The sequence below is a fragment of the Xenopus tropicalis genome, chromosome 3, assembly GCF_000004195.4.
Source record: "Xenopus tropicalis strain Nigerian chromosome 3, UCB_Xtro_10.0, whole genome shotgun sequence".
Lineage (NCBI taxonomy): Eukaryota > Metazoa > Chordata > Amphibia > Anura > Pipidae > Xenopus > Xenopus tropicalis.
This window is the reverse complement of record NC_030679.2, coordinates 151,342,284-151,368,047: the sequence shown is the minus strand read 5'-3', so window position 1 is coordinate 151,368,047 and position 25,764 is coordinate 151,342,284. Positions and strand designations below refer to the sequence as shown.

General features: G+C 55.2%; 1 protein-coding gene across 1 annotated transcript in view; it reads right to left on the bottom strand.

Moving 5' to 3' along the window:
- Positions 1-822: 822 nt before the first annotated feature.
- lrch4 (leucine-rich repeats and calponin homology (CH) domain containing 4) overlaps positions 823-25,764 on the bottom strand; it is a 25,254-nt gene continuing 312 nt past the window's right edge. Inside the window, exons 2-19 of the mRNA XM_031898387.1 lie at positions 25,261-25,542; positions 19,177-19,321; positions 18,970-19,096; positions 18,690-18,795; positions 18,449-18,585; positions 17,306-17,418; positions 17,033-17,129; positions 16,840-16,927; positions 16,652-16,740; positions 15,735-15,796; positions 15,477-15,638; positions 14,640-14,702; positions 13,567-13,648; positions 10,860-11,173; positions 10,409-10,643; positions 10,170-10,270; positions 5,363-5,574; positions 823-4,012 (exon numbers count right to left, since the gene is read on the bottom strand). Of these exons, the coding sequence (XP_031754247.1) occupies positions 3,759-4,012; positions 5,363-5,574; positions 10,170-10,270; positions 10,409-10,643; positions 10,860-11,173; positions 13,567-13,648; positions 14,640-14,702; positions 15,477-15,638; positions 15,735-15,796; positions 16,652-16,740; positions 16,840-16,927; positions 17,033-17,129; positions 17,306-17,418; positions 18,449-18,585; positions 18,690-18,795; positions 18,970-19,096; positions 19,177-19,321; positions 25,261-25,542 (2,669 nt within the window). The 3' untranslated portion in view covers positions 823-3,758. The remainder of the gene's footprint in view (positions 4,013-5,362; positions 5,575-10,169; positions 10,271-10,408; positions 10,644-10,859; positions 11,174-13,566; positions 13,649-14,639; positions 14,703-15,476; positions 15,639-15,734; positions 15,797-16,651; positions 16,741-16,839; positions 16,928-17,032; positions 17,130-17,305; positions 17,419-18,448; positions 18,586-18,689; positions 18,796-18,969; positions 19,097-19,176; positions 19,322-25,260; positions 25,543-25,764) is intronic.

Genomic DNA, 25,764 nt, shown 5'->3' with positions numbered 1-25,764 from the left:
GCTGCAGGCTGAGTTATACAGGGAACTCTGAGTATCACTCATGTATTATAAGGATTAATGTACCCCCTACTGTAAATGATAAGGATATTAGCAGTCACTGAGGGGTTCTGTGCCCCCCATATAAAGGCACAAGGCTGCAGGCTGAGTTATACAGGAACTCTGAGTATCACTCATGTATTATAAGGGGATAATGTACCCCCTACTGTAAATGATAAGGATATTAGCAGTCACTGAGGGGTTCTGTGCCCCCCATATAAAGGCACAAGGCTGCAGGCTGAGTTATACAGGGAACTCTGAGTATCACTCATGTATTATAAGGGATAATGTACCCCCTACTGTAAATGATAAGGATATTAGCAGTCACTGAGGGGTTCTGTGCCGCCCCATATAAAGGCACAAGGCTGCAGGCTGAGTTATACAGGGAACTCTGAGTATCACTCATGTATTATAAGGGATAATGTACCCCCTACTGTAAATGATAAGGATATTAGCAGTCACTGAGGGTTCTGTGCCCCCCATATAAAGGCACAAGGCTGCAGGCTGAGTTATACAGGGAACTCTGAGTATCACTCATGTATTATAAGGGATAATGTACCCCCTACTGTAAATGATAAGGATATTAGCAGTCACTGAGGGGTTCTGTGCCCCCCATATAAAGGCACAAGGCTGCAGGCTGAGTTATACAGGGAACTCTGAGTATCACTCATGTATTATAAGGGATAATGTACCCCCTACTGTAAATGATAAGGATATTAGCAGTCACTGAGGGGTTCTGTGCCCCCCATATAAAGGCATAAGCTAAAACACAAGATGGGGGGGGGGTTACAGGTCACTGATTATTATTTATTTGTTCATAAAAAGACAAAACAGAGGGAAAGGCAAGGAAGGAAACACAATCATATATACAGGATAATGGAATGTACAAATATTCAGAGCCCCCATATCGGGGGGTACAGCAGGTCCCTGAGATCGTTGGCTTTGTAATTCTTGGGGTGCAGGTCGGTCACATTCTGGGGGGCTGAAGTCAGAGCGGCCCCATTCCGGGGGGGTCATGCCCTGGGGGGTGAAGTGCACAACTGGAGGAGGGCCCGGACCGTCCCGCTCACCCGAATGAGCCCCTCGCTTTCGAGAATATCGTAGGGTGAACAAACACTTTCCTGGGGAGGGGTAAAAAGAGATGATGGGCGAGTGTATGGGGCAGGGGGGGGGGTAATAGAGAGAGATGGGAGCAGGATAAGGGGGGCAATAGATCTCATTCTCTAGGGGGGAAGATGAAAATAGGGGGTTCAGGAAAGTGACAGAGAGCAGCAGACAGCCCCCCACCTCCACAGGCCTGGCCTCAAGTCTTTCCTTCCAAGCACAGCTGAATTATGGGCCCCAGGGGGCAATCAAAGATCCCCCCCCCCATACCTTACCTGCCCCACCAGCCAGTCGTGCAGATCCTTAGGTAGTGTCTCACCCCCATGGGGCAGATACCCCTGGCCGTGCCCATACAGCCAGCCTTGGGTAGTGATGGGTGGGTCACTCTCAGCCTGATGCCCCAACTCTCCTCGTTACAATGCCCCACAGAGGGTAAGTGCCCCCCAGAACCTGTCAGACCCCCCAGAAGTTAGAACAGGTTCTCACTTGATACTGAAATACACAACGACCCCCACATCTTCCATCCATGTTGCTGTCAATGTAAACCCCAAGGGTGTTGGTTCTACCCATTGCTCCCCAGTGTACAAGGTCCATCGCTGCCGCTCAAACAGAACCAACCACTGCTGGAACTTGATAGAACTTTCAGAACCAAATGGGCCACTCCTAGACCCATAGAGGCAGAGGAGTAGTTCTGTCCCTGCAGCAAGGCAGGAAAGGGACGAGGCCCAACCTGAGACACCGGCCCGGGGGCGATGGCTCTAAGCAGAAAGAGCAAGACACTTGGACCAGAAGATATTTTGTTGGACCGAGTGGGGTTCAGGTTGGTCGACAGCAACTAAAGGTTCCTGCTATGGCCCATTCCATGGAACCTCTTGCCTAACAACTATGGGACCACCTAAGAGGAGATGCTGAAGCTGCAGGTTCTACCATGGTTCTTATCCTCGTTCTGGAGCCATACTTTTTGGGGGGGTCCCTGTTCCTATAGGGTATGGTCTCAACTCCGCTAGGTGGGGATGGTCCTAAACTGGGACAAATCTTGTGTTCTGCACCACAGACGAGCCCCGGAACATTTCTCTAAAGTGGTCCTCAAGGCTGCCCAAAGTGACTCACTATAAGGCCATCGGCCATTCAGCATCTCATCGGCCATTCAGCATCTCATCGGCCATTCAGCATCTCATCGGCCATTCAGCATCTCATCGGCCATTCAGCATCTCATCGGCCCAAGGGGATTCGGCTGGTTCTGCCTTTGCTGCCAGAACCTCGTGGGAAGGCTTTCACTGGGGCATTAGTGAGTTTGGCCATCAAACTATCCCAACTTGCAGTCAGGTTCTTCCCACCTCAACAAACCAATTCTGTACGGCCCTGGCCATGTGTATTGGGGCATTTAGGTTCTGAACCAGATCAGGGCCCAAACCATTGAAGCCGCCTGGCCAATGACTCCACCACCAAACATCACCGTGGCCATTAGGCCTTCAGGCAGGTCATGTTCTCTTGGCTCAACCCAAACCCTCCCCTCAGACTGGCAGCTGATGAGATGCCATTTATCACTCTAAAGGCCATCTTTGCCCTGCTCCAGAGGCCAATGGCGGTGTCCGATACAGGTCTGAGCAGCCATAAATACCCCACCCTTCCTATTGCCCCCAGAGACAGTCTGGAACCCAACACTTTAGACAGACACTTTGGGCCATGTCTCCAAACTGATACTAAAGCTCTCGGATCTAAAGCCCCTGCCATAATTTTATATAAGGTTGATGGGGGTCCTACAACTCCCCCCCTGACATATATGCCCCTCGGCCCAATGGTTTGACTGGAAGCTCAGCAAGGAGACCATGATGCTCTGCAGCCGACAGTCTCTATATAGGAAATATTTAATCATAAATAAAAGACTTGTGACAGTTACAGATATTCATTATGATACAGTGCAGTCTGATCAGTGTGTAGATACTCGGCGCCACTATGGATCCGCAGACATGTTAGTGTTAATGCAGCTGGGTATATACAGGGCATTTATATATATATAAATATGGCGCTCGGTGGGCACGGGCCGTTGCTAGGCACTAGTTCTTATGGCATATATTAAAGGAACTACAAAAACATATATATTAAGGCAGATGTATATATACAACTTCTATTATTGTACCAGTAATGTGCGGCCCACCCTGCCAGTGTCGGGGGGACGGGACGGGACAGGCAATTATTAAAGGGCCGGAACACGTCACAGTACAGTTCTGGCCCAGTCAGTTTCTATGCCCTCGCTGTCAGGCCCGGTGCCGGTGGGTACCTGAGAAGAAGGGCCCCCCTGTGTTTCAGTAGCCAAAGTGGCACGGGGGCAGCGCCAACGCTAAGGCTCCGCGGGTGGGAAGGCACAGCATTGAGAGCAGCAGGTTCTCTTGCCCACAGGGCACCCATTATTGCTCCTCCTTACACCCACCGGTTGGACATTCCATGGCAACATGCCCTCCCACCAATGCCACTGTAACCGGGGGCTCCACATAAACAACCCCAAGCCCTAGTCAGCTGGTAGCGCTGGCACACAGGCCCTATGCATAGATGCTGCCAACCTGCGGCCCCCAAAGCAAAAGTAGTGAGCAATAAAGGAGCGTTTCCAGGGGCCGCGGCTACACCCCGACAAGCCGGCTGTAGGCCACATATAGCGCCAACATGGAGAGAGCGTAGAAGAGCAGGAAGCCTGTGTGCGGAGGCAGCAGGGAGGCGCCAGCCGGGCAGGACTCTGCCTCTGGGGTGGGAGGCAAGGAGGAGGCTTCTCCGGGGGGCAACAGCAGCAGAGACGACACCGTCCTTTGTACGACCAGCGAGCTGTCGTGCTCCGCCCTCCCAGGACTGTCAGCGCCCAAGCATAACTGATCTCGCCCTTGCACGAGAACACAAAGGAAACACACAGCAGAGGAGGCCTGGTAAGAAACAGCCGTCACGCCGGGCGATGCGCGGGTTGTTAATTGCCTATCCTAGAGAAGGCAAAGCCAGTAACGGGAACAGCGGCAGGGTGGCAGAGGGGGCCACAGGTCAACGCCGGCCGGCCGAGTGGTGAGGTTTAATGCCATACGCCGCAAGCAATAAAGCGGTAGTGCTGGCAGCACGGTTGGCACAGGTTAACACGTGGCTCAGCGAGGTGTGTCGCGCGTTATTGTACGTGTAGCAAAGGCGTCCAAGCCAATAGGTAACTAGCGGCAGGGTGGCCATGGTGAGAGTGGCTAGTCAGGAGTGTGGGCCACCATTCGGCCCTACCAACGGGCGCAGCAGGGGTGTTTAATGTTTACAGGAGGAAGCGGCAAGCGAATAAGGAAAACAGCGCGGCAGGAGTGTGGCATGGCAGAGTGGTAGATGTGTGGGCACAGGATAGTCACGGCTGAGCTAAAGCCGGGTTAATTCGCTATACCAGGATGGCAGTAAGAGTCGCCCAAGGCCAATAGGCAAACAGCCGGCAGTGGTGGCATGGAGAGTGGTAGAGGGGGCACAGTGTGCTACGACTGGCAGCAGGGGTTATTGTCACGACGAGAAGGGGCAAGCAATAGAGAACTAGCGAGACGGTCAGCCAGGTAGGCAATATGCAGTAGCAGTAGGCCTCTAGAGGGGGCGGACAAGGGGTTACGGGCAGCGCGTTAATTGTACGCGAGTGGAATGGCAAAGCAATAGGACACGAATACCGGCAGGGTGGGCATGGTCTAGAGGTGGATTAGGTTAGAGGGGGCACAGAGTGAACCGTTGGTGCAGCAGGGTGTTTAATTGTCACTGGGCAGTTAAGCGGCAAGCAATAGGACAGCGGCATCGGTGTGTTCCATCGGAGCATGGTCTTAGTAGGAGGGCACAGGTCACGCCGGGCCAGCGGGGAAAGCGGAGTGGGGAGTGGAGGTAGGAAGATAAGCGATACAGCCAGAAGAGGCAGCAAGTAGAGCGGCGAGAGGAGCGGGTCGTTAGAGGGGTCGTATAAGGATAGAGCGGGGCGGAGGCAGATGGGAGGCGGCGTGGCTTAGGTGCGACTCCGTGGTGCGTATATAGGATAGAGCAGAAGAGAGAGTTAGAGGGCGAGCGAAGAGTAGGAAGGGGCCAGGGGGGTAGGGCGGTATTAAGGATTAGTAGCCGGGTCGCGGCGGGAGCAGAGGCGGAGGGGGGGAAGGGGCGGTATAAGGATAGAGCAGTAATGAGAGCAGCTAGAGGGGAGGTGGGGGTTTAGGGCGGTATTAAGTGATCAGAGCTCGTGTACTATTCCTGGGAGGAGCAGAGGGGACGAGGGTGGCGCGGTTGTTGCAGGGGTCCGGATATAAGGATAGAGCAGGGGCGGAAGGAGCATGATGATGGTAGCAGCTAGGAGGTATAAGGTGTATAGAGCAGGGAGGAGTGTTGCCTGCGAGCAGGAGGCGGGGAAGGGGCCGGCGGGGTAAGTCGAGGTGTAATACAGGATAGAACGCGACCCAGCTGATGGGGGAGCCAGAGGGGAGGGGGATAGCGTAGTATAAGGATAGAGCTAGGGTGGGGGAGCAGAGGGAGGGGGGAGGCGGTAGGGCGTTATATGGTGATAAGGATAGAGCAGGGCGGAGGGTGGGGTGAAGGGAAGGTATAAGGATAGAAGCAGGCGCGCCGGGACAGAGGGGAGGGGGGTGTAGGAGGTATAAGGGAAGCGGCGGATCGCGTCGGGAGCACGAGGAGGAGGCGGCGGATAGTCGGGTATAAGGAAGAAGAGGGGGGAAGCAGAGCTGAGCAGTAGGCAGGGTGATTATAAGCGATAGTAGAGCGGGGTGGGCACGGAGCAGAGGGGGTAGTGACTGGATATTATAAGGATAGAAGCGCGGGGGGGTATTAGCTCAGAGGGGGGGTGAGGGAGCGTTGTTATACAGGATAGAGCAGGGGTGGAGCAGAGGGACCACGGTAGGGAGGTTTATAAGGGAGATGGGTAGAGCAGTACAGCTGGGCGTCTGGAGCAGCAGGGGGTAGGAATGGTATAAGGATAGAGCGGCGGGGGAGCAGGAGCGCGAGCGCGTAGGAGGATATACAGCCAGGCAATAAGAGGCAGGGGGGTGCAGAGGGGCGTGGTGGTGGTAGGATCTAGCTGGGTATCAAGGATAAAGCATGCGTGGGAAGCAAGCTAGTGGCGGGGATTAGGATGGTATAAGGATAGAGCAGCGGGGGGAGCAGAGGGCGGGGTAGGAGGGTAGGAGGTGTATAAGGATCTAGGCGGGGGGACGGGAGTCCAGAGGCACGGGATTTGGGTAGGAGGTAGTAAGGAATAGAAGCGGGGGGGCAGGGGGGGTTAGGAGGTATAAGGATAGAGTGCGGGGGGGGGAGCAGAGGGCGGGTGGTAGAGGTATAAGGATTAGAGCGCCGAGTGGGGACGCAGAGGGGGGTAGGAGGCTAGGCGAGGTCGATATAGGACCTCTAGAGCGGGGGGGGGAGCAGTAGAGGGTTGTGGATAGAGTGCAATATAAGGATAGACGGGGCGCTGGGGGGAGCAGAGGTGAGGCGTGTAGGAGGTTTTTATAAGGAAGTAGAGTGGTAGGTCTGGGTAGAGCCGCATGAGGCAGGGGTAGGAGTATGAAGAGGATAGAGTGGGGGGAGTGGCAGCAGCGGGGAGGAAGGAGGTCATAAGGCATAGTAGTGCTGCGGTCGACTGTACGGGGGGGGCAATGACAGGCGGAGGCAGTGAGGGGGGGGTAGGAGACCAATAAGATAGAGTGGTGGCGGTGACACCGAGCGGGCAGGGGGGGGAGCAAAGCCAGAAGAAATAATGACACGTTATTACAATGAAGCTCTGCACAGACAGAAGCAGCTACATCTCTCTATATACAGGCACAGTAAACTGATAACTAGGAACGGCTCATATGGCGTCAGGCCAGTGCCTCATTAACCCCATTCCCCATGGTGGGCTGCAATTATCCAGACGGCAGCCAATTAGCTGTCGTAGACAGGGGTGAGGAATGGGTGGTTACCCACTGCGCCCCTATTATTATCCGAGCATTAACACAGTAAGCTATTATAGGCGGCCACAAGGAATACAGAGCATTGTGGTACGAGGTTGTGGCGAACCTGAACAGAGATGCGTGCTGACCCACGCGTGTGAGACAGCGGACGGATAGATGCTCGCCCAGCCCACCCTCCCGAGGTACAGGCCAACTAGAGACACTCACCCATATTGGGGACGCAAGGAATTTAGAGACAGCGGGAGCAGATAGATGCCCCCCGGTACCCTCCCCAACTCGGTAAGGCACTAGAGACCAACTACCCATTGATTGGGGTCGCCTAGAATTTAGAGACAGGCGCGTGAGGAATAATGCCCCACTGCCTGACGCCGAGGGTACCAGGCCTACTTTAGAGACAGCACCCGATACATTGGCCCTGACACAGGCGCAGTGGAATTAGAGACAGGGGAGGCATAGATGCCACCCCCCACCCTCCCCAATGAGGTATCGAGGCAGCTAGAGGACTAAGTCTACCCATCATTGTGGGCGCAGGTGAATTAGAGACAGGGAGGATAGATGCCCCCGGGGTACAGGCACTAGAGACACTACCCATATTGGGGCGCAGGGAATTAGAGACAGGGAGGATAGATGCCCCCCCGCACCCCCGATCCCCGAGGTACAGGCACTAGAGACACTACCCATATTGGGGCGCAGGGAATTAGAGACAGGGAGGATAGATGCTCCCCGAGGTACAGGCACTAGAGACACTACCCATATTGGGGCGCAGGGAATTAGAGACAGGGAGGATAGATGCCCCCCCCCCCCCCCTCACCCCTCGAGGTACAGGCACTAGAGACACTACCCTTCATTATTGGGGCACAGGAATTAGAGACAGGGAGGATAGATGCCCCCCCCCCGAGGTACAGCACTAGAGACACTACCCATATTGGGGCGCAGGGAATTAGAGACAGGGAGGATAGATGCCCCCCCGGGTACAGGCACTAGAGACACTACCCATATTGGGCTGGCCGCCAGGGAATTAGAGACAGGGAGGATAGATGCCCCCCCGGGTACAGGCACTAGAGACACTACCCATATTGGGGCGCAGGGAATTAGAGACAGGGAGGATAGATGCCCCCCCACCCTCCCCGAGGTACAGGAACTAGAGACACTACCCATATTGGAGCGCAGGGAATTAGAGACAGGGAGGATAGATGCCCCCGAGGTACAGGCACTAGAGACACTACCCATATTGGGAGCAGGGAATTAGAGACAGGGAGGATAGATGCCCCCGAGGTACAGGCACTAGAGACACTATCCATATTGAGGCGCAGGGAATTAGAGACAGGGAGGATAGATGCCCCCCGAGGTACAGGCACTTAGAGACACTACCCATATTGGGGCGCAGGAGAATTAGAGACACGGGGGAGGATAGATGCCCCCCGAGGTACAGGCACTAGAGACACTACCCATATTGGGGCGCAGGGAATTAGAGACAGGGAGGATAGATGCCCCCGAGGTACAGGCACTAGAGACACTACCCATATTGGGGCGCAGGGAATTAGAGACAGGGAGAGATAGATTGCCCCCCCCCCCCCCGAGGTACAGGCACTAGAGACACTACCTCACACCTGCATATTGGAGGCGCCCAGGGAATTAGAAGACGAGGGGAGGATAGATATCGCGCCCCCCGGTGCTACAGGCCACTAGAGACTTGCCCTACCCATATGCCGGGCCAGCAGGGAATTAGAGTGACAGGGGAGGATAGTATGCCCCCGCCCCGACGGTACAGCACTAGAGACACCTACTCCATATTGGGGCGCAGGGAATGTAGAGACAGGACGGATTAGATGCCCCCCCGCGGTACAGGCCACTCTAGAGACAGTCCTACCCATAATTGTGTCGGCCTGCGCAGTGAATTACGAGCACACGGGGAGGGAATAGATGCCCCCCCACCCTCCCCGACGGACAGGCACTAGAGACACTACCCATTATTTGCGGAGGGCAGCAGAGGAATTTAGGAGACAGGGAGGATGAGATGCCCGCCGACGGTACAGGCACTAGGGAGTACACTACCCATATTGCCAGTGGCGCAGGAATTAGAGACAAGGGAGGATAGATGTTGAAATTTACCCCCCTCACCGCTCCACCGAGGTACAGGAATCTAGCAGAAGCATTTACTACCCGTGCATATTGGCAAGCGCTCAGGCGGGAATTACGAGACAGGTGAGGATAGATCGCCCCCCGAGGTACAGGGCACTAGAAGAACACGTATCCGATATTGAAGGCGCAGCGCGAATTAGGAGTGAAGCACGCGTAGGCCAATCAGATCGCCCCCGACGGTTAAGGCACTTAGTAACTACTACCGATTATTGGGGCGCGACCCAGCGCGAATTTAGTAGATCGAGGGGAGGATAGATTGCCCCCCGAGTGGTACAGGCCGACTAGGAGACACTTACCATTATTGGGGGTGCAGGGGAATTTAGAGACAGCGGAGGCATAGGATGCCCCACGCCCGAGCTTACACGGGCACTAGGAGACAGCTACCCATATTGTGGGCGCGCATAGCGGAATTAGCAGACAGGGAGAGATAGATTGCCCCCCGAGGTACAGCACTAGAGACTACTACCCATATTGGGGCCGCGAAGCGAATTAGAGACAGGGAGGATAGATTGCCCCCCGGCGGTACATGGGCCCACCTAGAGATCACTACCTCATATTGCCGCGGGCGCCCACAGAGGAATTAGAGACAGGCGAGGATAGATTGCGCTCCCGAGGTACAGGCACTAGAGACACACTACCCCATATTGCGTGGGCGCAAGGAATTATGAGACAAAGGAGGATAGATGCCCCCCGCGGTACTAGGCACAGAGACACTAGCCCATATTGTGGGTCGCGGCAGGCGAATTAGAGACAGGGTACAGGCATAGATGCCCCCCCCACCCTCCCCGCAGGTACAGCCGCTCACTAGAGACACCTACACCACTACTTGGAGCGCCCCAGGGAAAGGGAATTAGAAGACCGAGGCGAAGGATAATGCCCCCCGCGGGTACAGGCCCACTAGAGACAACGCTACCCATTATTGGCGGGTACCAGGGAATTCAGAGAGCCAGTTACCTCAGGACCCCGATCCTGCCAGGGCATTCCAGCAAACTCATATTCACGTGGGTACCATCTTCCTGCCTCTTGACTGCGAGGTTGAGTTTGGGACTCACGGGCTGAGAAAGGAGTCAAAACGACTCTGAGAAAGGAAGAGAATGTGCGAGGTGAAGTTACCCCTCCCCTCAGTTCAAGCCGGTCAGTCGGTCAGCCCAAGAAGCCACCTATTGCCCCTTAGGGATGCGGGCGCCACTTACCACGTGCTGGGCGATGAGGACAGAGAACGTGGTGAACAATGCGAGGGGATGGTACGAGGCCGCAGGTGATTTGCAGCAGGTTGCTGCACCAGTATCACTCCGTGTGCGGTTTGGCGAGAGAGCTCCCCAATGAGGCTCGCCCCGGCACAGCCGTGACGTGTCAGACGAGAGCTCAATGTCCTGGGCCGAGGCGGAAGAGACAGTCAGGAGCGCAGAAATGTTTTGTTGGGCGTGACTCTCGTATAATATGGGAGGTGAAGGGGACACATTCCAATTCCCCCCACCCCCCCCAATAGCTCTACTCCCACAAGATCTATTTGGAAACCCCTTCTACCACCCTGAAATGGGAGGGGGCTACTTTGGTACCACCCTGAAATGGAAGGGGGCTACTTTGGTACCACCCTGAAATGGGAGGGGGCTACTCTGGTACCACCCTGAAATGGGAGGGGGCTACTCTGGTACCACCCTGCAGGGGCTGGACCATCTTCTGCCTAAGTCACCCTGGAAACTTACATTTCTGGGGTTACCCACAAGGAATCTGGGGGGGGGGGGCAGAAAAGATCTGCCTCTAATGGGAGTAAGAAGAAAGGCTGGGGTGCAGAGTGGGCATAGGAGAAGGGCATGTACCTTGCGGAGCTGAGCCAACAGAGCTTTCTCATCAATGGGGGGCCGACAGTTCCGTAACCGCACCGGACTGCATTGATCCACAGGGCCCAGCTCCGAGGGGCTGGAGGCTAAAAACATAAAAACAGGGGCCATTAATGACTATCATACGATCGCAGGAACCAGGGAGGCAGCCAGGGGGCAGCACATGTTGAACCAGGCCCAGCAACAGGGCCAGGGTCAAACTGGAGGAAGAAGTTCCGGAACTGCAGTAATGAGCCTCAAAGGGGAGATCTACATTGTGAATTCAAATGTCTTTCTACATTTCTCTCTTTTATGGCGAGAGAGCTGACTAGGTTGCTCAGCATTGACTGACCTCCGGCACAAATCCGCTATGCCAATGCTAGAGAGACAGGTTTCTGGTGTATTTAAACTGTAAGCATCCTAATACATTCTCCTGCGGGCAAAGGGGTGCAACCGCCCACCCCAAAAAGTCACTAACTGACTCCAGCTGTCCTGCCATCAGATGAGAGAGAAGTGAAGATGTTTCTATATATCGAGCTAATAAATGAAGATAATGATCTACATTTCTATTTCATGAAAGTATCGCCCTTCTTTAGATGGATCATATAGTGTTTCTGGAGACTTCAGAGGCAGCACCCCGGGCGTGGCTGCCACAAAAGATGCTCCACTGGGCGCGCCCATCCCAGTATAACCAGGCTGCGGCCAGCTATATGCGTAAGATACTAATCCAGGGCCATTAGATGGCTGCTGACAAGGCCCCGGGCGACTTACACCAGGCGCTTCTGCTGTGCCTCGCAGCTCCTCCCCGCCGGCGATAATGCACTGGCTAGGTTAGGATTCTAAAGAGAAAGCCTAGTGGCGTTTCTGAGAGTGCTCGCTACCCGCAGATGAGTCTAGCCTGGGACGAAACACAGAAAGGTATAAGCACGTCCATCAAGGAAAAAGCCCCACACCACCCCACCCCCATATATTTCTCTCAGCCCCACAATCGCCCACGCCTGAGGATGAGGGAGGTAGTTCGTTCGCAGGCCGGCGTTCAGAGATGCCCAGCGCAGGTCCGTACTCGACTGGGAGTCTCCCCTTGTTGATAGAGTGCTACGCCAGCCACAATCTCACTTACGTCCACCATTGGTATCACAGGATTTTGTCAGTGCTTGTTGACATCCTTTCTTCCCCACTCATGAAGAGCAGCAGTGGGACAACTCTCGACTCAACTGATCAGTATATAGCCCTACCCGCTCCTCCTACACACCGGCACGTACTGCGTACAATGTTCGTTAAGCTCTCATCCTCGGCACCTACAACGGCTCAGTCGTTATCCGCTCGGGTTTTCGGCGCAGGCTCTATTACTGATCCTCCGGAACTCGCGCGCGAGTCACGATTTCTCACGGTCTGAAGCGCCACGCGTCTGCACAGACGGTCAGACCATCAGCTAGATTCATTATAGCCGAGGCTGCGGGAGACCAGAGCATTATCCATTTTCGAATATGCAGTCTAACGGTGTCATTCAGAGGCATCTAGTCGACAATAAATCATCGGTCGGTTACGGAAACTGCTACCACTCGTGCGCCTGTGTGTGTACATACCACCTCTCGTTGACACCGGTCTTAGCGAAAACAACACACAAGACTCGCCTCCTCCTGGCTGCCTAAACTCCTCCGCTAAATAAACTCATCCTCCTACCACGATGCGGCACAGAGTGCATGGGTCATTATCCTGCTTCCCGAGGGTACCAGCTTAAACTCAACACTTTTATCCTAACCCTTGTCGTGAAGCTCTTCGGCCCCCCCCTTATACCCGGACTGCGGTCATTCAAAATAGCGCCCCGGAGATTTCAATGTTCACTGGAGCGTGCCTCCCCCACAGGCCCAATAGTGACTGTCGCATCTTGTGCACTTACAGCAGCCCCTCTGGCATTTGCCAGAACCCCCAGGACTTGCCAGTTTCACCTAGATCCTTTAAACTCCCCATTGCCTGTCATATAAAACCCTCTCTTATAACTCCTCCCATTGCCTCCATTATTACCATCCTCCCCTATAACTCCTGCCTATTGCTTCAATATACCCCTCCCATATATATAACTTACTCACTTGCTTCAATATAACAACAGTGCCACGCGTCTAAGACATGACAAGTTAATCTCTGACTTGAGCAGTTTACCAACCGCACCTTTCTTCCAAAACTGACTCGCTCGGGAGATCTTCGATCTCATGCGCGTGCGCGTAACTCCTCCATTTCTCCACTTTATCACCCCTCCGCCTCAATCAACTTCCTTCCCACTTGCCTGCCAGTATACTCCCTCCCTACAACTCCTCCCATTGCTCCATATACCTCACCTCCCACAACTCCTCCCACTGCCATCCATATACCCCTCCCTAAACTCCTCCCATTGCTCCATATACCCCTCCCTATAACTCCTCCCATTGATCCATATACCCCTCCCTATAACTCCTCCCATTGATCCATATACCCCACCCTATAACTCCTCCCATTGATCCATATACCCCACCCTATAACCAGAGCGATTAGACCCCCATTCCCATTATACGCCACTCCCCCCAGTGGAACCCCCCTACCTGGCTCCGTAGCCGATTGGCTGTATCAGCAGGGCCACTGTTTGAAAAAGAAATGAAATGTCAGGGCAGTTCCCAGTTACCCTTAGTTACCCCATCTGTACATAAAACGATATGCTGGGGGGCATTTAAATACTGTGCTGCTGTACAATGCATAACGGCGTGGCGGTGCCCATAGAGGGGCATAAGGGCGTGGCGGTGCCCATAGAGGGGCATAAGGGCGTGGCGGTGCCCATAGAGGGGCATAAGGGCGTGGCGGTGCCCATAGAGGGGCATAAGGGCGTGGCGGTGCCCATAGAGGGGGCATGAAAGGGCGTGGCGGTGCCCATAGAGGGGCATAAGGCGTGGCGGTGCCCATTAGAGGGCATAAGGGCCGTGGCGGTGCCCATAGAGGGGCATAAGGGCGTGGCGGTGCCATAGAGGGGCATAAGGGCGTGGCGGTGCCCATAGAGGGGCATAAGGGCGTGGCGGTGCCCATAGAGGGGCATAAGGGCGTGGCGGTGCCCATAGAGGGGCATAAGGGCGTGGCGGTGCCCATAGAGGGGCATAAGGAGGCGGCGGTGCCCATAGAGGGGCATAAGGAGGCGGCAGTGCCCATACAGGGGCATAAGGAGGCGGCAGTGCCCATACAGGGGCATAAGGAGGCGGCAGTGCCCATACAGGGGCATAAGGAGGCGGCAGTGCCCATACAGGGGCATAAGGAGGCGGCAGTGCCCATACAGGGGCATAAGGAGGCGGCAGTGCCCATACAGGGGCATAAGGAGGCGGCAGTGCCAATACAGGGGCATAAGGAGGCGGCAGTGCCAATACAGGGACACAAACAGATTTAATACCCGCAGGGCACATTTGTTCTATGGGGGAATTATTTAGCGCCAAGTTAATAAGCCCCAATGTGTTGGTTCCCCAATGAGCAGAACCAACCCTGAAGAATAACTTACCCATAAGCCACTCTACCATCAGTGCACATACAGCTTGGCCCCACCCCTTCCCCAGAGCCCCGCCCATTCCCACGCCATGAATGCCAGACTTACTTTGCCACGTCGCTGGAGGGCGGAGCTGAAGGGAGAGTCGAATTTGAGGGAACTTTCTGCAAACTGAAACCAAAAGAACATAATGCCAAGTACATCCCCAGCCTGTCTGCCCCTTAATCTCTCTATACCCGCCCCCTGCCGGGCACCCACCCCCCCGCCAGTGCACACTTGCTGCCAATATACCCCCCCCACACCAGGTCACCCACTTGCTGCCAATATACCCACCCCCTGGGCACCCACTTGCTGCCAATATACCCACCCCCTGGGCACCCACCTGCTGCCAATATACCCACCCCCTGGGCACCCACCTGCTACCAATATACCTGCCCCCTGCCAGGGCACCCACTTGCTGCCAATATACCCACCCCTTGGGCACCCACCTGCTGCAAATATACCCACCACCTGCCAGGGCACCCACTTGCTGTCAATATACCCACCCCCTGGGCAACCACCTGCTGCCAATATACCCGCCCCCTGCCAGGGCACCCACTTGCTGCCAATATACCCCCCCCACACCAGGTCACCCACTTGCTGCCAATATACCCACCGCCTGGGCACCCACCTGCTGCCAATATACCCACCCCCTGGGCACCCACCTGCTGCCAATATACCTGCCCCCTGCCAGGGCACCCACTTGCTGCCAATATACCCCCCCCACACCAGGTCACCCACTTGCTGCCAATATACCCACCCCCTGGGCACCCACCTGCTGCCAATATACCCACCCCTGGGCACCCACCTGCTGCCAATATACCTGCCCCCTGCCAGGGCACCCACTTGCTGCCAATATACCCCCCCCCCCACACCAGGTCACCCACTTGCTGCCAATATACCCACCTTTCCTTCCGGTCGGCCGACTGCCTGCGTGGCGCTTCTTGCCTTTGCTGCAGCTGCTGCCTCTCCCTCTCGCGCCAGAGCAGGAGGGTTTCGGGCCGACGTCTCTCCTCGGTGGGGGGGTCCGGTCGCCCAACGGTGGGAGACACGGGGGAGGGTGCTGCTCTGTAATAGAGAGGATATTTCTCGGTCAGGACCCAGAATACGTTACAGGCCCATAGAGAGGCGCTGACCCACGGCTCATGGATCCCCGGAACCTACCCAGAAACCATGGTCTTCTCCTCCGAGCGGGGGGTGGAGTGATGCTCCGGCTTCTGCTTGTCCTACAGAAAGGAACACACTGAGCTAAAGGGGCGGAGCCAGAGGCCAATGTTCCCATTCGTGCATTCATATATCCCAGTTATCAGCAGCCAATCGGTGTAAGGCCAACCTACTGTGTGTCTAGAAGGGACCATTAGGACACGCCCACCCCTCATGTGAAACCCAGACAGGGACCTGAGAGGATCTATAGGGAGCTCCAATAAAGGGGCCATTGTTACAGATAGGGTTAATGTTTAGCCCAAAGGGTTACAGGGTTAGGGGTTATTAAATTACCCTGTGTGTCTCCTTTAAGGGCCAATGCCCATACCTTATGCACTCTTGCCACTTAGATTGTAAGCTCTACGGGGCAGGGACCTCCTTCCCACTGTGCCTCATACCCCATGGCACTTACTCCCTGTGTATTTATACTTATTTATTGTAATTATTATATTACTTGTCCTCCCTGTGTGTAACTGTGTGATTGTACAGCTTTGTGTGTCCTTGTAGATTTACACACACAAATACAAACACAACACACACACACATACACAAATACAAACACAACACATACACACACACACACACACACAAATACAAACACAACACACAAACACACATACACAAATACAAACACAACACATACACACACACACACAAATACAAACACAAACACACACATACACAAACACACAAATACAAACACATACACACACACACACAAATACAAACACAACACACACATACACAAACACACAAATACAAACACATACACACACAGACATACACACACAAACACACAAATACAAACACACACATACACAACACACACATACATTACACACACACACACACACATACACACACATTACACACATTACCTGTGGTGTCATCTGAAGGCCACAATCAGATTTGGTTTCTTCCTCCTCCTCATTTGTACTCTCAACATCTGTGTGCTCAGTGTCTCCCTCTGGTGGAAGCAAAGTGATAGTGATCATATATACACACACCGGCAGCCCGGAGCCCACTGAGCACGTGCAGTGTCCCTGACACACACACAATGACCTACCTGTTCCATTGAGTTTCTCCCGGAGCTGCTTGGAGTCCCCAGCGAAGCCTGCAATCCTTAGTGAGAGATCTGTAAGCTCATCTGCCGACTGAGAGAGAGGAGAGTCACGTGACAGTCATTTGCTAATACAATAGGAGCCCCCCGGCGCCCCCCGAGGGTCAGTGGGAGAATAAGCGACTGAACCCGCACTCACCTCATTGCCCGACCAGCGCTTGCTGCCGCTATCCACACTATTAAAGCCGGAGTCCAGGCCTCCGTAGGGCCGGGAGGAATAGATCTCCTCAGTGAGGCTGCAGGGAGGGAACAGGCACGTTTAACCCATTAAATGCTGGCTCCAGTCACACCTTGTACTTTAACCCTTCCCAGTAACCCTAATCCTTAGGGATTTAATAAGCCTATCACTATTAGGCTAAACAGCGATGGTCTCCATTAACCCTCTCATTGGCCCCCCGGCCCAAACACTTACCATGTAGTAAGGCTTGTGGGGCGACTGAGCTTCACCCCCAGCTCTGACACCGGCTTGCTGCAGGCTTCTATGTTCAGGTATTTGAAGATGTGAACCTTACCCTTTAGGCAAATCTGTAGGATGACAGAAAGGACTGTGAGTCTGCCCCTCCCCCTGCAGGGTGACACAGAGCTGCTAGTCTGCCCCTCCCCCTGCAGGGTGACACAGAGCTGCGAGTCTGCCCCTCCCCCTGCAGGGTGACACAGAGCTGCGAGTCTGCCCCTCCCCCTGCAGGGTGACACAGAGCTGCGAGTCTGCCCCTCCCCCTGCAGGGTGACACAGAGCTGCGAGTCTGCCCCTCCCCCTGCAGGGTGACACAGTGACACAGACAGAGCTGTGAGTCTGCCCCTCCCCCTGCAGGGTGACACAGTGACACAGACAGAGCCGTGAGTCTGCCCCTCCCCCTGCAGGGTGACACAGTGACACAGACAGAGCTGTGAGTCTGCCCCTCCCCCTGCAGGGTGACACAGTGACACAGACAGAGCTGTGAGTCTGCCCCTCCCCTGCAGGGTGACACCAGTGACACAGACAGAGCTGTGAGTCTGCCCCTCCCCCTGCAGGGTGACACAGTGGACACAGACAGAGCCGTGAGTCTGCCCCCTCCCCCTGCAGGGCGTGACACAGTGACACAGACAGAGCTGTGAGTCTGCCCCTCCCCCTGCAGGGTGACCACAGTGACACAGACAGAGCTGTGAGTCTGCCCCTCCCCCTGCAGGGTGACACCAGTGACCACAGACAGAGCTGTGAGTCTGCCCCTCCCCCTGCAGGGTGACACAGTGGACACAGACAGAGCCGTGAGTCTGCCCCTCCCCCTGCAGGGTGACACAGTGACACCAGACAGAGGCTGTGAGTCTGCCCCTCCCCCTGCAGGGTGACACAGTGACACAGACAGAGCTGTGAGTCTGCCCCTCCCCCTGCAGGGTGACACAGTGACACAGACAGAGCTGTGAGTCTGCCCCGCCCCCTGCAGGGTGACACAGTGACACAGACAGAGCTGTGAGTCTGCCCCTCCCCCTGCAGGGTGACACAGTGACACAGACAGAGCTGTGAGTCTGCCCCTCCCCCTGCAGGGCGGCAGATGACATGAGTATAAGGGGCACTTACCTGGGCAGGGGGGTACTGGAGGGGGTTGTTTTCCAGGATGACCGTCTGGAGGTGCCGTAGGTGCCGGTAACAGACAGGAATGTGGGTGATGCGGTTACAGGACAAATCCAGCCGTATGAGGGGCAGTTCTGACAGCTCTGGGGGCAAATAACAGAGACACAGGCAGATCAGGGAGGTGAACACATTGAGTAATGGCCAGATCTGCCCCACAGGGCAATAGGGGCAACAGGAGTGCACTTACCCTCAGGCAGGGCAGACAGCTGGTTCCTGCGAGCGTTTAAATCCCGGAGACACCCCAAGGATCCCATCTGGGGGGGCAGAGCCTGCAGATCATTGCAGCTCACATCCTGAGGGACATAAGGGGAACGTTACCCACGGGGGGAGCACTTATGCCCCAAGTGGGGCAGATACCACACAACTCGGCCGAAGGGGCAAGTACTTATTACCACATAATAATGTGACGACCAGCGTCCCAAACCCGAACTTCACAAGCTGAAGCCCCGCCCCCTTGTCAGACTCACCAGCTGGCGCAAACTGGTCATGGTGCCAATCTCCTCGGGCAGGGCGCCCAGCTTATTGTTACTGGCTATCAGCACGGTGAGTGGGAGGCGGCAGATACAGGGGGGCAGCGAGGGGAGCAGGTTCCGGCTGCAGAGAGACACAAAGGGTAATTGGCAGAACCGCTACAGTGTGACCCGTAAGAACCCCCCGGGCCCAGGGGCACTTACCTGATGTTCAGGTGGGTCAGAACCTGCAGGTTGGACAGCGCCGGGGGGATGAAGCGCAAGCAGTTGTGGTACAGGTTCAGGGACTCCAGTGATACCAACTGGCAAATGTCTGCGGGCACCTCCGACAGGCGGTTCTTGGAAAGATCTGAGAAACAAACAGAGAATTAACTAGATGGGCAGTGCCAGCCCGATACAGGGGCAAGTACCTACGGCGGTGCCAGCCCGATACAGGGGCAAGTACCTACGGCGGTGCCAGCCCGATACAGGGGCAAGTACCTACGGCGGTGCCAGCCCGATACAGGGGCAAGTACCTACGGCGGTGCCAGTACTGTACATACAGTCACACACAGGGGTATTTAGGGCCCGGCAGTACTGTACATACAGTCACACACAGGGGTATTTAGGGCCCGGCAGTACTGTACATACAGTCACACACAGGGGTATTTAGGGCCCGGCAGTACTGTACATACAGTCACACACAGGGGTATTTAGGGCCGGGCAGTACTGTACATACAGTCACACACAGGGGTATTTAGGGCCCCGGCAGCACTGTACATACAGTCACACACAGGGTATTTAGGGCCGGCAGTACTGTACATACAGTCACACACAGGGGTATTTAGGGCCGGGCAGTACTGTACATACAGTCACACACAGGGGTATTTAGGGCCGGGCAGTACTGTACATACAGGCACACACAGGGGTATTTAGGGCCGGGCAGTACTGTACATACAGTCACACACAGGGGTATTTAGGGCCCGGCAGTACTGTACATACAGTCACACACAGGGGTATTTAGGGCCCGGCAGTACTGTACATACAGTCACACACAGGGGTATTTAGGGCCCGGCAGCACTGTACATACAGTCACACACAGGGGTATTTAGGGCCCGGCAGTACTGTACATACAGTCACACACAGGGGTATTTAGGGCCCGGCAGTACTGTACATACAGTCACACACAGGGGTATTTAGGGCCCGGCAGTACTGTACATACAGTCACACACAGGGGTATTTAGGGCCCGGCAGCACTGTACAACGTCACCACAGGGTATTAGGGCCGGCAGTACTGTACATACAGTCACACACAGGGGTATTTAGGGCCTGGCAGTACTGTACATACAGTCACACACAGGGGTATTTAGGGCCCGGCAGTACTGTACATACAGTCACACACAGGGGTATTTAGGGCCCGGCAGTACTGTACATACAGTCACACACAGGGGTATTTAGGGCCGGGCAGTACTGTACATACAGGCACACACAGGGGTATTTAGGGCCCGGCAGTACTGTACATACAGTCACACACAGGGGTATTTAGGGCCGGGCAGTACTGTACATACAGTCACACACAGGGGTATTTAGGGCCCGGCAGACCGTACGGTACCCATAGTTACCCAGAGGAGGGCAGACAGCCACTGGTTGGGGCATTTGTGAGTCGGAAACACTTGCTGAGCTCATATGACCAGATGGAAACACTGAGCCACAGATTCCGACTGTGAAAAGATCCAGGAAAATGATTTCAGCAACTTCTTATGGAAAATGTCCAGCCCAGTACGGTACCCAGCGTGTCAGTACCGGCCCAGGTTCTATCGGGTTATTGGGCCTATTTCACAGGGAAGAGAGGCCACGGCCGGGCAGATGGGGTAAATCTGTAGCACCCTAGTGACAGGGAAGTTCTGCCCCCCCAGCTGCTGCTCCCATTGTCCTGGGGGTGACAGAAGGAGCGACATGGTGGCTCAGTGCCCAGGGGGCGGCCATATTGCCCTAGATTGGCTCATTCCCAAGGCTGCCTGTACAGAGACTCATTCATTGGCCGCCGCAGCCCTGTGACACCCTGACCCCGGCACATGATGGATAACAAATATTTACACTGGGGGGGGGGGGACAGCGGCCCGGGAGTCGCTGGGATTGTTCCTCTCTCACTGGGAGATGGGGGGGGGGGAATATAATGCGACAGGAAGATAAATGCGCCCGCAGCTCCTGGCTTCACACAATGCAGGAAATTAATTAAAGGGAAAGTGCGACCGGGGGACACAAGGTTAATGTCGTTAGCCATCTGCCCAAGGAAAGCTTTTCCCTATCACAGACTGGGGAGGGCTGAAGGGGGGTCTCTGGGAACCCCCAAACTTGCTCTGCCGGCCACACAACTTTATAACCTACTGGCAAGCTGCTTAGCTTGTTGCGCTTGGGGGGCCCATCCCACTGCGCTCGGGGGTCCCCCATCCCACTGCGCTCGGCTACTGCGCTCGGGGGGCCCCATCCCACTGCACTCGGGCACTGCGCTCGGGGGCCCCATCCCACTGCGCTCGGGGGGCCCCATCCCCCTGCGCTCGGGGGGCCCCATCCCCCTGCGCTCGGGGGGCCCCATCCCCCTGCACTCTGCTACTGCGCTCGGGGGCCCCTTCCCCCTGCACTTGGCTACTGCGCTCGGGGAGGGGGGCCATCCCACTGCACTCGGCTACTGCGCTCGGGGGGGGCCATCCCACTGCACTCGGCTACTGCGCTCGGGGGGCCCATCCCACTGCACTCGGCTACTGCGCTCAGGGGGCCCATCCCACTGCACTCGGCTACTGCGCTCAGGGGGGCCCATCCCACTGCACTCGGCTACTGCGCTCGGGGGGCATGCCACTGCACTCGGCTACTGCGCTCGGGGGGCATGCCACTGCACTCGGCTACTGCGCTCGGGGGGGGGCATGCCACTGCACTCGGCTACTGCACTCAGGGGGGCCCATCCCACTGCACTCGGCTACTGCGCTCGGGGGGCCCATCCCACTGCACTCGGCTACTGCGCTCAGGGGGGCCCATCCCACTGCACTCGGCTACTGCGCTCGGGGGGGCCCATCCCACTGCACTCGGCTACTGCGCTCGGGGGGCCCATCCCACTGCACTCGGCTACTGCGCTCGGGGGGGCATGCCACTGCACTCGGCTACTGCGCTCGGGGGGGCATGCCACTGCACTCGGCTACTGCGCTCGGGGGGGCATGCCACTGCACTCGGCTACTGCGCTCGGGGGGGCATGCCACTGCACTCGGCTACTGCGCTCGGGGGGGGGCATGCCACTGCACTCGGCTACTGCACTCAGGGGGGCCCATCCCACTGCACTCGGCTACTGCGCTCGGGGGGCCCCATCCCACGGCACTCGGGGGGCCCCATCCCACTGCAGGACCAGCTGAGCTGTATAAAAGTCTATCATAAAATCAAGCAGAGAGAGAACATGGGGGGGGGGGGGCCCAGAGCATGGCAGGAAGTGTCTGGGCCCAGGATGTGGTCTGTGCGACTTCTGCAAACTGATTTCTCCAGCTGATGGGGGAGGGAGCTGTGTGTGCGAGTGTGCGAGAGTGTGAGTGCGAGTGTGAGCGATCGTGCGAGAGCCGCCGGCCGTGCCCCAGGCAGTTACCACAGGTGCCCCCACTGCCTGAAACTGATTTTATCACATAGGGCCCAGTGCGGGGCCAATAGCTTTTCTCTGATATGGTGCATTCCATGAGACCCCCCTGCCCAGAAGCCCAAGAATATCAAACCCCTCTGACACTATGTAACACACAAGGGCCTAAACTCCACTCGCCTCAAAAGCTGACAGTCTAATCCCTGCTAGTAGGCCTGAGCAGGACTCCTTGTGGCTCCCCTGTTCTGCCCACTACATGCCATGACTAGATCAGTGCCAAGGGCCCTCGGGCACAGTAACAGCGTTTGCACAACACCAGGCTCTGTCATATAAACAGAACCAGCTGAGACGGACCTGACTAGTCACACCTGTGAGGGGAGGATGGGCCCGGGCTCAGATTTCTTAACTTGGCATATTGTAGTCACCCGGCACCCATATATTATACAGATAGCTAGAATCTCAGCCATAAAGCAGGGCAGGACTGCTGCTTACAATGGGGGGGGATCAGATAGGATCTGTGCCACTGTGACAGAATGCTCTGTTATACAGATAGCTAGAATCTCAGCCATAAAGCAGGGCAGGACTGCTGCTTACAATGGGGGGATCAGATAGGATCTGTGCCACTGTGACAGAATGCTCTGTTATACAGATAGCTAGAATCTCAGCCATAAAGCAGGGCAGGACTGCTGCTTACAATGGGGGGGGGGGATCAGATAGGATCTGTGCCACTGTGACAGAATGCTCTGTTATACAGATAGCTAGAATCTCAGCCATAAAGCAGGGCAGGACTGCTGCTTACAATGGGGGATCAGATAGGATCTGTGCCACTGTGACAGAATGCTCTGTTATACAGATAGCTAGAATCTCAGCCATAAAGCAGGGCAGGACTGCTGCTTACAATGGGGGGGATCAGATAGGATCTGTGCCACTGTGACAGAATGCTCTGTTATACAGATAGCTAGAATCTCAGCCATAAAGCAGGGCAGGGCTGCTGCTTACAATGGGGGGGGGGGATCAGATAGGATCTGTGCCACTGTGACAGAATGCTCTGTTATACAGATAGCTAGAATCTCAGCCATAAAGCAGGGCAGGACTGCTGCTTACAATGGGGGGGGGGATAGGATCTGTGCCACTGTGACAGAATGCTCTGTTATACAGATAGCTAGAATCTCAGCCATAAAGCAGGGCAGGACTGCTGCTTACAATGGGGGGGGGGGATAGGATCTGTGCCACTGTGACAGAATGCTCTGTTATACAGATAGCTAGAATCTCAGCCATAAAGCAGGGCAGGACTGCTGCTTACAATGGGGGGATCAGATAGGATCTGTGCCACTGTGACAGAATGCTCTGTTATACAGATAGCTAGAATCTCAGCCATAAAGCAGGGCAGGACTGCTGCTTACAATGGGGGGGGGGATAGGATCTGTGCCACTGTGACAGAATGCTCTGTTATACAGATAGCTAGAATCTCAGCCATAAAGCAGGGCAGGACTGCTGCTTACAATGGGGGGATCAGATAGGATCTGTGCCACTGTGACAGAATGCTCTGTTATACAGATAGCTAGAATCTCAGCCATAAAGCAGGGCAGGACTGCTGCTTACAATGGGGGGGATCAGATAGGATCTGTGCCACTGTGACAGAATGCTCTGTTATACAGATAGCTAGAATCTCAGCCATAAAGCAGGGCAGGACTGCTGCTTACAATGGGGGGATTAGATAGGATCTGTGCCACTGTGACAGAATGCTCTGTTATACAGATAGCTAGAATCTCAGCCATAAAGCAGGGCAGGACTGCTGCTTACAATGGGGGGATCAGATAGGATCTGTGCCACTGTGACAGAATGCTCTGTTATACAGATAGCTAGAATCTCAGCCATAAAGCAGGGCAGGACTGCTGCTTACAATGGGGGGATCAGATAGGATCTGTGCCACTGTGACAGAATGCTCTGTTATACAGATAGCTAGAATCTCAGCCATAAAGCAGGGCAGGACTGCTGCTTACAATGGGGGGATCAGATAGGATCTGTGCCACTGTGACAGAATGCTCTGTTATACAGATAGCTAGAATCTCAGCCATAAAGCAGGGCAGGACTGCTGCTTACAATGGGGGGATCAGATAGGATCTGTGCCACTGTGACAGAATGCTCTGTTATACAGATAGCTAGAATCTCAGCCATAAAGCAGGGCAGGACTGCTGCTTACAATGGGGGATCAGATAGGATCTGTGCCACTGTGACAGAATGCTCTGTTATACAGATAGCTAGAATCTCAGCCATAAAGCAGGGCAGGACTGCTGCTTACAATGGGGGGATCAGATAGGATCTGTGCCACTGTGACAGAATGTTCTGTTATACAGATAGCTAGAATCTCAGCCATAAAGCAGGGCAGGACTGCTGCTTACAATGGGGGGATCAGATAGGATCTGTGCCACTGTGACAGAATGCTCTGTTATACAGATAGCTAGAATCTCAGCCATAAAGCAGGGCAGGACTGCTGCTTACAATGGGGGGATCAGATAGGATCTGTGCCACTGTGACAGAATGCTCTGTTATACAGATAGCTAGAATCTCAGCCATAAAGCAGGGCAGGACTGCTGCAATACAAATGGTGTCACTAATCGCATTTCCCAGACACCCCAGTGCCCCCCAGCCCCAGCTGCTGTTCCCCCAGTCAGTGCCGAGGCTGTGCCCCTTACCGGCCCGAGTGATGTCGGTCAGATCGTAGTTCCTGGCGCTACGGGGAAGTTCCTTCATTCGCCGCCCGGACAGACTGAGAACCCCGGTACTGGCCGCCTCCTCCAGGGCCTTCTCTGCGCTCCTTCGTGAGCCGCTTCCCTGACATGATTCCGCTCTACTGAGCTCGGGGTCCCCATCCCCTCCGCCGCCTTCTTCTTCATCGTTCCCCGCCGCCATTGCGAACGGAATAAACTGGGTCAGGGCTGCTGCTAGGCGACAGCCAATCGTAGGGCGCCTTTCTGCTGATTATCAACGTTTATCCAATCAGCGTAAGGTTGCACACTCTGTTACATTCTCCCCCAACTTCTACTTCTGCTCAAGGCTAATACCCCCCTCTCTAACACCCTGTTACATTCTTTTAGTGTAGGAGGGCTTAAGACAATGATATAAGAAACCAAGAAGTTAAACCAAAAGATAAGATAATACAGAATAAATATTCCCTTTGATCATAGTAAAGATCTACA